This window comes from Bos taurus, chromosome 4 (genome assembly GCF_002263795.3).
Source record: "Bos taurus isolate L1 Dominette 01449 registration number 42190680 breed Hereford chromosome 4, ARS-UCD2.0, whole genome shotgun sequence".
Lineage (NCBI taxonomy): Eukaryota > Metazoa > Chordata > Mammalia > Artiodactyla > Bovidae > Bos > Bos taurus.
In genome coordinates, this window is record NC_037331.1 from 111,963,943 (window position 1) to 111,977,686 (window position 13,744).

Here is a 13,744-nt window from a genome sequence, read left to right on the forward strand (position 1 = left end):
AGAAAAGGCAGATTGAAGTCAGAAAACATTTGCAAAGTGGTTGCTGAGGTGTTAGTTTCTTAAAACTAAGAGGATTCATTCTTGTGTTAGACATTTTTATGTTTCACTTTTGGATGTACCTATTTGCATGTATGACGTGAAGTGTTTTTAAGATTAGGAATGATGTTGTGGTTTCATAAAATATTAAGCCCCATAGCTTAGGTTCTAAGTATCAGAGTTGATTTAGGCTTTAGAAGTTCAGGCGCAGTCCACTTGTGTGGCTCCCACTGTTCTTAAAGGTGCCTTAGCCCACAGAGAGCTCCGTGCAGCCACTGAGGCGCAGGGTGCACTGAATCCCTTGCAGCCTGTGACACCCGTTCTTAGTGTTCCAGATACCATGTACCTCCCACCATTTATTTTTTGGAGCCATTGAAGTAATTTGATGTTTCCTAGTTTCGCACCAGAAATACTTGTTTAAAAACCACCACATTTTGATGTGATATACATAGACACTCCTCGAAGTATGTCTGTAATGTTTTATATTGGAAAGTACTGACTTAACACAATATTGGATAGCTAATGTTCTTTATCTGTGGATTCATAATCCTGAGGCATTATAAATTGTGTTTTGCAGTTGCTTCATACACTTAGAGATAATAGCCATTACCACTTGTCAACCCTGATAGCTCAGTTGGTAAAGAATCCACCTGCAATGCAGGAGACCCCGGTTCAATTCCTGGGTCGGGAAGATCCACTGGAGAAGGGATAGGCTACTCACTCCAGTATTCTTGGGCTTCCCTGGTGGCTCATTTGGTAAAGAATCTGCCTACAATACGGGAGACCTGGGTTTGATCCCTGGGTTGGGAAGATCCCCTGGAGAAGGGAAAGGCTCCCCACTCCAGTCTTCACTTCACCCCTTGTCAAGTGTTTACTGTGTGTTAAATAGACCTGCCCCTATTTTGCTGGCTAGGAAATTGAGGCTTAGAGCAGTGAGAAGTAACTTGCCCGTGACCATCTATCTGTAGGTGTGGAGCTAAGCTTCAAAGCCTAAGTTCAGGGTACATTTTAAATGTTGATAATTCTTGCCCAATTCCCTTCTAAAAAAGGAGTGACCGGGATTCACTGGCCGTCCAGTGGGACTCAGTGCTCTCACTGTCGGGGTCCAGAGTCAATCTCTGGTGCGGGAAGTAAGATCTCACAAGCTGCCCACCGCTCCTTGTCTCCCCCCAAAAGGAGTGACCATTCCCCCTCACTTTCAGCCTCACCACCATTTGTGTTTTGCCAGATGCTAAGTGACTTTTTTTTATTTTTAACTCACAGGTAACTAGTTTGAACATTTGGCTTTTTCTGTTAGCTGTTTGTGTTGCTCTTTCTGGACATTTCCTTTGCCTTTTTTCCTTTGAGTTTGTCTAACTGTTACGTAGGTCAAGTAATGTAGACCTTTTGAAGACCAGCGAAACAGCATGTTAGTTGTGCTTGTGTATAAGTTTTACCAGCTCTTCTCCGCGCACTCTAATAAGCAAAATGATTTTGAACTAAGCGTCTACATACGCATATTACACAGACCATGTTCTGTGAGTGTGTTGTCACATAGAAAGCGAGGTAATCTCCGGGTCAGCGTGCAGAGGCGCCTGCCGGTGCCCGCAGACCCAGCGTTGCCGTCAGCATGTGCGCAGCGTCCTCTCACACTGCCCCCGCCCCGTGAGGCAGGATGTTTGTTGAGAGAGGACTAATCAGTTCCCTGTATTTCTTCTTCAGGTTTGCCTGCGATGAGATTTCATTCTCTCCATTCAAAGGACATCCTTTCTGAGCCGCTGTGAATAAATTTGGAATGATAACTGTATATTTTCATCTGATGGAGAATTAGCTGAACCTTGACTAAGGATTGCTGCACTGGACGACTTCAGAATATTACTCACCATGTCATCCAACCGGAGTCAGAACCCCCACGGACTCAAGCAGATCGGCCTCGACCAGATCTGGGACGACCTCAGAGCTGGCATCCAGCAAGTGTACACCAGACAGAGCATGGCCAAGTCCAGATACATGGAACTCTACACGTATCCTCCCGTGTCAGCCGAGGTCGTTTGCGTAGGATTTCGATCCTTTACTGGTCCGACCCGTGACTCGTTAGAAATTTTACATCACGTGTTCTCTCTGCAGTTCATCCTATGATAGAATCAGTAAGGTTCATTTTTAGCCTTCAAAGTTAACTCCTTTACTCTTTCTGCGTTTATGACAGAGGTGAAAGTGGCTACATGGTGGTCTAAGGCAGTGCTGTTCAGCCCAGGAGCCGCTCGTGGCTGTTTCCATTTGGAATCATTAGTCGTGGCACCCGTGTTCTAAGTGCACAGTAGGTAATCACTTCAACCAGGGCAGGAAGTTCTGTGGCAGGGTGCTGCTTACCGCTGGGGGCTTTGGTGTCTGTATTGTCCGGGGCTGCCCTCGCGATGGGGGCAGGGTGGAAGAGCTCGCATCCAAAGTGGTCTGGTCCACAAAGCCGAAAATAGTTACCGTCTGGTCCTTCATGGGACAGGCTTGCGACTCCCACGTAAAGGGTCGCCGTGTAGAGCGAAAGTTACATTGCTGCGGCCTTGTTTCACAAATACGGCGCTCAGGCATTTCACTCTGTGTGGCCCCTGGTAGGTGCCAGGGACTGCCGTGTGCTTGGGAGGTTGTGTTGTCTGCTGTATGCAGTCGGCCCTCCTGATCCTCGGGTGTGGAACTCAACTGGACTGGCCATTTTATTGAGGGACTAGAGCACCCACAGCTTCTGCCATGGGAAGGTGGGGTGGTACCAGGAGATGGCTGTGTGTGTGTACACCAAGGCGTACTACTTAACTTGTAGAATTTCTCGAGTCCATTCAGATATCAGAAATTACAGTTGAAGCTAGCTCACCAAAGGGCGGATTGCTGCTGATTTGCTAATTTTAGGAGTTTAAAGTTGTTAGTTCAGTGCAGATTTAAGTTTAAAGCTTTAATGTGTATCAGTGATAGTCAAACTTGGTTATGTGATAGTCCAGGAGGCCCTCGACTCTGCTAATATTTTATGGCCTTAAAAAAAGTTTAACATTAATTTGAATAGGTATGAAGCTATGTGTCTATCTCTAAAATGAAAACTTATTGTGGGTATAGACCAATATTCATAAATACATGTATACTTACACTGTAGAATACTTCAAATTGCCGCTTTATTGAGTTATAGTTCACACAGCCATGACTGAGTTACAGTTCACACAGCCATGACTGAGTTACAGTTCACACACCCATGATTGAGTTACAGTTCACACACCCATGAAGCGCACCCTGGTTAAGTGCACAGTGCGGCATTCAGGTGCACTCGTGCATCGTGCAGCCGTAACCACTGTCTAAACTTCGAGGCTTTTCATCACCCCCAGAGCAACTAACTGCACCCTCGCTAGTCACTTCCCATTCTGTCCTCCCCCCAGTTCCTGGCAACTGCTAACCTGCTTTCTGTTTCTATGAATTTGCCTATTCTGGACATTTCACATAAATGGAATCATACAGCGTGTGGTCTTCTGTGGCTGGCTTCTTTGACTTAGCATGATGTTTCCAGGCCTCATTCTTGTTGCAGCACGTGTCAGCACATCATTCCTTTTTACAGCTGAATTTGATGCATATTCCATATTTTGCTTATTCATCCGTCAGTGATGGATATCTGGCTATTATGAACCATGTTGTTATAAATATTGTGCGTGAGTTTTTGTGTTTTGTGTAGGCATGTGTTAAAAAGCAAGTGTATATGTAAGAGTGGAATCATCGGGTCATGTGACGTGTCAAATACTTTTAAGGAGGCCGTAATCTTTACAAATAAAGAGGGTATTGGTCCCCTCAAGAAGGTTGTGGCTAGCTAGGTGTGGCAGGTTTTGTGGTGGAGGTTTTTGAGGTGTGGTTTTTTTTTTTTTGGTTGGTTGGTTATTTTGTTTAATTCTTATAAGTCCTAGAGCTAAAGATGGTGATGAAACAAGGCCTTTGGTTGGATTTCTGCACAGGAACAACAGGGGAGTGCTAGAATAGAAACGATGGAAATTTAGTTGCTAGTTTGTCTCCAGGGAACTTATTAGTTTTCATTTTTGACCAGCCCAGATTGGTCTTTGTTCAGTATAATGTTTTGGTCTTAGAACTCTTTCTCTGCCTGCTGCAATTACTAAATTCTTTTATTCTATAAATATAGTTTGTCATTTTGATACCTTCCATTTTAATTTTTTTTTTTTTCAGGAATAACTCTTGAATAAGATTCTTCTAGTTTTGTCTGAGAAGATAATAGTTTCATTTATTTAGTACATTTATTAAGAGTGGAGAATCTGCCACCCTTGAGCTGTTGCTGTAAAACTCCTCACCAAACCCTCCTGGGTTGGGACACGCAGTTTTTCAGGTCATGAACCCACCGTGCCCCACTTTGCTGGCAAAGCAATAAAACTGTTCTTTTCTACTTCTTCCCTCCCCCGTAAAAAAGAGATTGGAGATTCTGAACTTGACATTAATTCCTTAGGTATTATTTGTGAAATCAGAGCTGTCATTTGAGTCCTGGGTATCAGACACTGTGCTGGGAACCATCTGCATCTGCTCGGAGGCTTTCATCAGTCACCCACGAGGGCTGGTGGTAGTAACCCTCCTGTGGTGCTGTCGGAAACCCGGTCTCCCAAAGCTTGGGTAACTTGCCTAGTTGTTATAGCAACCACTGGGCAGTGATGACGCTCATCTGAAACTCTTAGTAGCCTGACTCTGGAAACTGCCTTTATCCATTCTGTGGCCTTCAGATTCTGTATGTGAATGAGCCATAGTTCTCAAAATATTTTCTGTATTTTCCTTAGGAAGTTCCAAAAGAGTCTGATCAACCCTTAAAGATTAACTTTTAGGATACAGATGAAACAGAATGTCTACTTGTGTTTATTAATTGAATTACTGAAAATCATAAAATTCTGCTCCCTCCTTCACCTGCATTTTTTAACATCAGTGTTATTTTCCAGTGTAGAGGAGCTCAAGTCATCTGGCACATTTTTCTAGAACGCATCTTCACTTCCATTTCAGTCATTTACACACAGCTTTTGGAAACTGTGTGTCGCCATACCACAGTTCTGTCTCAACCTCAGTTTACATAAAAGCGTTTGTGAAAGCTTTCTCTTTCGGGTGTACCTTCAGTCTCCATGTAACTGCTCAGCTGCGTCGCTCTTTAAAATAATCTCCCAGGCTGGTTTCCAGTGACGGATGTTCTAGCCCTGATTTGTGAGGTTGTGTTTCAGGCTGGGAGGTACTTCGGGTCCTGGGGAGGAGGAGCAGACTGCGTCTCCCTTCTGCAGTCAGACCAGGGCCTGTTGGAGGAGGGCTGGCCGGAAGAAGGAGGAGGGGTCCTTTCCCCTTCGTCACTGTAGACAGCAGCTCACAGCGAGATCTTTACGAGATCTTTACCCTCTGTTTATCTTCAAGAAACATGTGACACATTTTCCAGAGAAAAGTAACCAACTTCTGGAATGGCAGCTAGTGTTCCTAGAGCATTTAGCAACCACTGGCATTCCCTGGTACTATAACAAGAAGGTGGGTTATTGTACAGCATAAATGTTCTTCTTGATTTCTCAACTCAGAGTAGCAGAAGAAAGAGAAGGCAACTTGAGGAAAGTGAAAAAAAAAAAGGTTCCAGAGCACCTGAGTGAGAAAGATCTAGTTCAGTTCTTAATAACTTTGTTCTCAGCCGTTCACAAAGGCTTCCCTTTCCTCCTTAAAGTTCAGCCTGTAGCCAGGCTCCCCACTGGCTGCCCGTTAGCAGGTCTGATTTTCTGTCTTAGGTGTGTACAGCACAGTGCAGCAACTTTTTTTGTTTTTTCTTTTTGGAGTAAAATATAGGAGTACAGTCTATGCTGGTGGGTAAATAATAGTAGATTTTCTTTCTTTTTTCTTTTGAACTTGAAATGGGTAGTGAAGTTTCCTCTTCGGTTTTTTTCTTTTATTTAAAAAATAATTCATTAATTTATGGCTGTGCTGGGTCTTCATTGCTGCACAGGCCTTTTCTCTGGTTGTGCTGAGCACAGGCTGCTCTCTAGTTGCGGTTTTGTTGGGGAGCTCGGGCTTTAGTAGCAGTTGCTCTGAAGCTTGCGGAATCTTCCTGGACCAGGGATTGAACCCATGTCCCCTGCATTGGCAGGTGGATTCTTTACCACTAAGCCACCAGGGAAGTCTCCTGTTTGAGCTTCTTGACACCACTGTGTTTCCATGCCCAGCTCAGAGAGCAGGCACAGGTCCTGACTTCGGGCAGGGGGTGCGGCGTGATGAGGGGACCCCCGTGGCATACCCGCAGCAGCTGGTCACGGCTAGTCTAGCTGGCAGGCCATCTGGTTAAGTTTGTTGGTTTTGCTAGGCCCCCGGTCTTCCTGCTTCTCACTTCCAAGTCATTCTTTTTTTTCTGACGTCGTTATTCACCTCAAATCATAATTTTAGCCTCCCTTGGAATCAGTTTAAACTTCTGTGTTGATGTCTTTCTCTTTTTCTTTTTCCTCTCTGCCTGCAGAAGTTCTCAGACACTTGACAGGGTCTGTTTTCCTCCCTGTGGTGCTGTGAGCTGAGTTTATTCTGATTTCAAAGTTCCTTTTTTCCCTGGCAGTTGCATTAAGGATGACGTTCCTATTTCCTAGCCTGGGCTGCTTACCTGTCCACAAGTTGGAATACAGGCATATTCAGAATTTGCAGTTAAGCTCTGTCCCCACAGTCTGCGTGGAGAAGGAAATGGCAACCCACTCCAGTATTCTTGCTTGGAGAATCCCATGGACAGAGGAGCCTGGTGGGCTGCCGTCTGTGGAGTCGGACAGAGTTGGACACGACTGAAGCGACTCAATAGCAGCAGGAGCAGCCACAGTCTGCAGCTCAGTTCGCATCACTGGGGTGGGGGCGCTCTCCCCCCAGAGCAGCTCCCGGGCCCCTGGCAGGGCTGAGAGCCCCCCAGGGCGCGCGGTCCTGCTGCTGCTCAGCGCCCACCAGCCGGGCGTGGCATCGCCGCTGCCATCACTGTTCTCGGTCGCCGGCTCCCCCCTGCTGGCTCCTGCACGGCAGCTGTGGCCACGGGGCCGGTGCTCCAAGTGGCAGCCGCCTTCCCGGCCCGCCTGCCCAGGATTCTCTGTCCTGTATAGAAACTCGGGCTCCGCGAAAAGCAGATCAGACAGAAAGAATGTCAAATTGTTTTCACAGTGTCTTGATGATGGTCCCAGCCCATCTTGAGATAACCACACAGCCAGTGAAGGTATTTGGACATCTCTGTACTTTTTATTCAGGAGTCATAACATTAATCCGGTTTTGCTCACCTAACAAACATGGCTTTCATCAAGTAAACTTAAATGTATAGAAGTATTTTTTTCCAAACGTACACAGCTCTTCACATATATATATACACACACATATATATACACACACACATATATATACACATTTATCCACATTTTTAGAATAAGGCTCTGAAGGATATAATTGGTTCACGGACCGAAGAAATGCAAAAGGTCAGTATGCCTGTAGGGAAATTTTCAACCTCTTAATTGTTAAAGAAATGAAGAATTTAAGACATTGTAAACCTATCGGCTTGACAGCCGTTTTAAAGAAATGATCGTAGCCAGTGCTGGCCCAAGTGAAGGAAGCTGGAGTTGCCACAGTCAGGTGGTATCAATTTGCTGTGGTCTTTCTGGGGAAGTTTAGAAATATAGACATCAAAAGGTACTTTGGCCCACTGATTTTTGTTTTATAACTTTTAACTGTCCTAAGGAAATGCGCTGAGTCACTAAAGTCCTGTCTGACTCTTAGCGACCCCACGGACTGCAGCGCACCAGGCTCCTTTGTCCATGGCGTTTCCCAGGCAAGAATAGTGGAGTGGGTTACCATTTCCTCCTCCAGTTGTGTTCAAATTGTATGTGCCAGGGGTTCAGAATATTTTATAATTGGAAACAACGGGAAACAGCCTCATTCTTCAACATTAGGGATTTGATATAAATGGCCGTAAACAGCCATTAAAAATTCACTGAAGAATATTATTCATTGACATGTAACAATGCGCCTAATAACGGGGAACGCAGGATATGAAGTGGTTTGTGTGATGTGAACCCCCAGGGCATCATCTGCACTTTTGAAAAGCTTTGCATAGCATGGAAAGTGTCTGTCCGTAGGTACTGGGCTTATGGATGGTGTTTTAAAACCTCGTCTGTGCTTTGTAGACTGTCAGTATAGAATCTACTTTTTAAAATACAGTTGATCAGTTTTTGCTATTTTCCCTTGTGCAACTAGAAGTCCTAGTTATTTCACTGGTTGCAAAATTCCTTCTGTCTTTCGTTACTGACACAGTACTGTTAAAATAGTTTTGGGGATTGAGAAACCAAATCTATCTTCCAGAGGAAACCCATAGAAATTATATCGGGTTGGCCATAAAGATGTTACAGAAAAACCCGAGTGAACCTTTTGGCCAACTCAGTAATCATATCGCGTAGTTGTCTCTGGAGGCAATTTTGGGGGTTTTATTAGTATAAACATGGTATGTTGAGCTTTCTTCTTCTAATTTGATTCATGGTGTGTATACTCAGAGCACTTTGAGCTTTGTTGAAACAAGTTGTGTGGTTAATCACAAGCTGTTGCATGCAGTTTTTGCCTTTGAAATAAATGTGAATTTATTTGCTTCATTTGGGATATTCCCTTTCAGAGCCGTACCTGCCACAGCCCAGAAAGAACTTGATTCTTTAATAACTTTGCAGACGACAGTGCAGGGTTGAGGCAGGCCTGCCGCTCCTGCCAGCGGGTGCAGCTGGAACATTTGTGGACACAGCTTGTAATGCAGAGCCCGTCCAAATGATGTTGATACAGGCAGCTGCTCAAATTTCCACTGTAAGTTCACTTGGATAAGAAGGGGTCGCAGAAAGTGGTTCTGTTCAGAAGGAAAATGGCTTGAGTTTGGTAGTAACTGAAAGTCACAGATTGATTCCCCAGATGTGTTGACTTTATGTTGTAAGGCTGGTGCTCTGTGGTAACAGACAGTGGGGGCCGGTGCCCAATCATAAAGTGTTAGCAGGCGCCCTGCCCTGGGCATCACAGCCAGGGATGGTGTGTAGTCACATACAGTGCCTGGATGCCCGAGGCGGGGCGGGCACCCAGGCTATGTCTGCCTGAAGCTTCGTCTGTCACCTGACTCCTTTCATGGTGACTTGTCCCTACTAGTCACGTGAAGAGTGTGTTTTGGCGAATGATAGAGCAGTTGTGGGATGCAGAAGAGTCGTAGGCCTGTTTCAGAGGTAGGCCCAGGCTCTGCTCTTGATGGCCAAGTGTGGCCAGAGACCCCAGGTGTCTGCCTCGGGTCCCGCTCACTGTCCCAGTCTGACAGCGGTGCCAGAGGAACCCTTCAAGGGAACCTTTTGAAAACAAGGTCAACGTTTTAAAAGTCAGCGGCGTGGGCTTGTCAGGCTGTCGCTGCCCTAGTGTAAAGCAGCCAACACACTGACTCCTGAAGGAGGCTTTTGTTTGATTGCCCCTATTTCCTCCTCATGGGTCCCCAGGCCAGCTTCTCAGATACGGACCAGCCAGGCTTTGGGCTGAAGCTTTGCACAGTCAGGCACGACTACCCATTTTGTGGCCTAAGTCTTACTTATAGGAAAAACTGCATGGGCTTGAGAGTAGATCCCTGTGGAGTCTTTCTGCTATGTAATTTTTGATTTTTAGATACATAATCCTGTTGTAAACCTAGACATTTAACAAGGCACACAGTGAAAAGCACACATCTTCTCAGCCACACACCACCCCCACCCCATCCCCCAAGCAAGTCTCTCCAGTGCTGTCTCGGTCATGTCTGTCTGTCTGCGGGTTATCTGCACACACACATACAGAAAACGAGAGTTTGTGTGCAGCTTAGGAATATATTTGAACACCCTTTCCCAGGTTTTAGTAACCATGTGCCTGGGACGGTTCCCTGGTTATCGGTCCTGCAGGGAACTTGCTCTGAATCCTCCCCTGAGTGTGAGGACCAGTCCTGATGCAGTATTGTTTTCTGCTGGTGTCTCACCACCCGGAATTGTTCTGTCTCCTCTAGAAACAAGCGTCTTTGTTGAAGACCATAGAGAAACGCATTCTCCTTGATTCCTTTGATAGCCTTTGCACGTTAGTTAGCTGTGGGGTTGCCTTAACCATTGGTTCTGTTACACAAATGCTATTAGACATGCTGAAGATAAATACTCTGAAACCAAAATTAATTTTGGCACATAGCAGCCTGGATGCAAAATATGTTTATTTCGGATTGTTCATAGTTAGGTCATCTGTTTAATTTTAGGGTTCTGACTTATTGTTATTGTTAATTTTGTGTTCTATTTTATTTTTATGTTCTGTAAATACTATTCTGGCTTGTATTTTTCCTTTTTCTGTGGTGTTTCAAGTATTATAGGTCTTCCCAGGTGGCTCAGATGGGAATCTACCTGCAATGCGGGAGACCTGGGTTCTATCCCTGGCTTGGGAAGATCCCTTGGAGAAGGTAAAGGCTACACACTCCAGTATTCTGGACTGGAGAATTCAATTGCACGACTTTCACTTTCTTTCAGCTATTATAAGCTATCTCAAATGCTTTAAAGCAGTGGAAGGGTGTGTGTGTGTATGTGATGCAATATTTAATAGTCTCATTTCATTAATTTGAAAGTCTTTGATGATGGGCAATACAGACAGCTATTATTGCAGAGGAGATGCTCAGAGGAGGGAGAAAGATGTTGACACTGTTGAAGTTGGAAGGCTTCAAGAACTAGTGGAAGCTAAGTGAACCTCAAGAGAGGAGTATAAATAAGGAGGAAAAAATGAGAAAAGGGAGAAAGCCTTACAGAGTTTTGCTTGAGGGAGAAAGATGGATGTGAAAGTGGGAAGTGGCACCACGAGAGGACACGATGCTGGCCAGGAGTAGATGCTGTCAGGCTGGCCACCGGACTTAGTTCTAGATTATGGTGAATCTTGCAGACCAGGTAAATGTGTTTGTTACTGTTATTTTTTGAAAGCGGTGTAGGTCCACAGAGATGGACATATGATTTAAGAATCCGTGACTTAAGGAGGATGAATCTGGAAGCCAAATGGAGTTAAAACCAGAAAGAGATCAAAGGCACAGGAAGACCAGCTTGATCTTGGCACTCCAAGCATGATGTTGTGCAGTGGTGATGGAGACAGGAAACAAAAGGAGCAGATTTCTGGGCTTCTGGCTGAAGATGGAGTTTGTTTTGACTTTCCCATTGGTGGCATCACTAAAATGATCATAATGAAATCATTTTAAATCAGTGAAGACAAAGAATGGAAGAGAGCTTAGATGAGAAATTTAACCATTTATTTGTTTGTTCTTTTTCTTTAATGCAAAGCAGACTGAGTCGCCGCACTGATCCCCGGGGTATAGGAAGCATCACTTTAGAGGGAGTGTCCCTGAGGAGGGTGCCGGTGACAGCCCCGCGGCCCTTTAGGACCGGAGGCTCAGAACCTGAAGGCTCCGGCCTGGCAGAGGCGGAGGGGTGAGACCGGGCGGTGCTGGGAGGTGAGGGATAGATCCAGAGTCTGCAGACCTGAGAGCCTGTCACGTCCCTCTCCTCGAGTGTAGAGCTCCTGATGCTGAGAGCCTGCATCCCAGGCAGAAGACTCGCCACTTCTCTTTAGGACACATTGAATGGGAACATCGCAGAAATTTGCAAACAGGAGGCCTAGCAGAAGTTGGGATAAATAGGAACTAACAACCGTGGCTGTGATAGAAAGTTAGCATTTAGAGTGACTGGTTCATCATTCTGTATCAGAACACTGCTGGTGATGCTAGGGACAGAACAGTTCTCTGGAAAAATTGAACAGCCTGAAAAATAAATGCATTTGTTGAGCCGTGCAGAACTATGGCCTGCCAGCCTCCTTAGGCCAGTGGTCTTTCCAGTTGGCTTTTAGTGCCTTATCATGATGAGTACTAAGGATTAATAGTTGTGTGAAAACAGAATACACATAGAATGAAAGCGAACAGGAAGAAACTGACAATACAGGGAAAAGAAGAACATGTTTTTAAAAGTAACATTTTTGAATGTTAGTGACAAAGTCTGAGATGAGAATCTCCTCATGGCAGTAAGTTAGGAACAGGACACTTGGAGAAAAGAACTCCCATTTGCAATGGCAACTCAGGTTTTAGAAAGAACAGTAATAGAAGACCCTGCTGCTGCTGCTACTGCTACTGCTGCTGGACAGTAAAAAGGAAAGATATGAGGGCAGGTAGCTTTGCAAACAGAAGTAAGCCAGGAGGCCCAATATCTGACTGTTAGAAATTCTAAAGGAAAACAGGGAGAGAAGAGTTTTTGAATTTGTAATAGTATTCATAGAGAGTATAAAATAACTTCCCAGAAGTGAAGATGTTAAATCACTAGTGCTGAAGATAATGAAGAAGATGGATCCTACAGACAAAACCATGAAGTTTCTGTGCACATAGAATTAAGACAGACCCAGCAGCCTATGGGTTGAATGTGAGAGCAGGACAGAGTTCCTGGATTAGCGCTGTCCGGAAGGTGCAGAGAGCAGTCAGTTCAGACTGGAGCGAGAAGATGGGGTAGCTTGTTGCAGTTACTGCCAAAATTCCCTGGTGGCTCAGCTGGTAAAGAATGCCTGCAACATGGGAAACCTGGGTTGATCCCTGGGTTGGGAAGATCCCCTGGAGGAGGACATGGCAATCTACTCCCGTATTCTTGCCTGGAGAATCCCCATGGACAGAGGAGCCTGGTGGGCTACAGTCCATGGGGTTGTGAAGAGTCAGACACGACTGAGTAACTAAGCACAGTGTTGAGTGAAACCCAGCTTTCAGTTACCAAGAGTAGCTCGTCCTTATGAAGAGGCCTTCCCTGGTGGCTCAATGGTAAAGAATCTGCCTGCCAGTATAGGAGACTCAGGAGACTCAAGTTTGATCCCTGGATAGGAAAGATCCCCTGGAGGAGGACATGGCAACCCACTCCAGCATTCTTGCCTGGAAAATTCCTTGGACAGAGGAGCCTGGTGGGCTGCAGTCCATGGGGTTGCAAAGAGTTGGACATGACTGAGCAAACACAGAGAAGAGGCACAGTTAGGGAAAATGAACATAATTGAGCAACTCAAATATTGAAATAGTTGGAGCCTAGCAGCCTGTCTCAGGCCATCAATCTGTCACAACATAGTTAAGAGCACTGTTACAATAAGTCTTAACAAATAAAAATAATAAAAGGACCAAAGTGGTACATAGGCATTTGCTCAGATCAGATCAATTGCTCAGTCGTGTCCGACTCTTTGCGACCCCATGAATCGTAGCACGCCAGGCCTCCCTGTCCATCACCAACTCCCGGAGTTCACCCAGACTCACGTCCGTCGAGTCAGTGATGCCATCCAGCCATCTCATTCTCTGTCGTCCCCTTCTCCTCTTGCCCCCAATCCTCCCAGCATCAGAGTCTTTTCCAATGAGTCAACTCTTCGCATGAGGTGGCCAAAGTACTGGAGTTTCAGCTTTAGCATCATTCCTTCCAAAGAAATCCCAGGGCTGATCTTCAGAGTGGACTGGTTGGATCTCCTTGTAGTCCAAGGGACTCTCAAAAGTCTTCTCCAACACCACAGTTCAAAAGCATCAATTCTTCGGCTTTCAGCCTTCTTCACAGTCCAACTCTCACATCCGTACATGACCACAGGAAAAACCATAGCCTTGACTAGACGAACCTTTGTTGGCAAAGGAATGTCTCTGCTTTTGAATATGCTGTCTAGGTTGGTCATAACTTTCCTTCCAAGGAGT

General features: G+C 45.4%; 1 protein-coding gene across 9 annotated transcripts in view; it reads left to right on the top strand.

Annotated features, from left to right (window-relative positions):
- CUL1 (cullin 1) overlaps positions 1-13,744 on the top strand; it is an 88,216-nt gene that overhangs the window by 32,962 nt on the left and 41,510 nt on the right. For all 9 annotated transcript variants that reach the window (XM_024990518.2, XM_059885426.1, XM_059885428.1 and 6 more), the window contains one exon: positions 1,738-2,039. In XM_024990518.2, coding sequence (XP_024846286.1) covers positions 1,900-2,039 — 140 coding nt within the window. In that variant the 5' untranslated portion in view covers positions 1,738-1,899. The remainder of the gene's footprint in view (positions 1-1,737; positions 2,040-13,744) is intronic.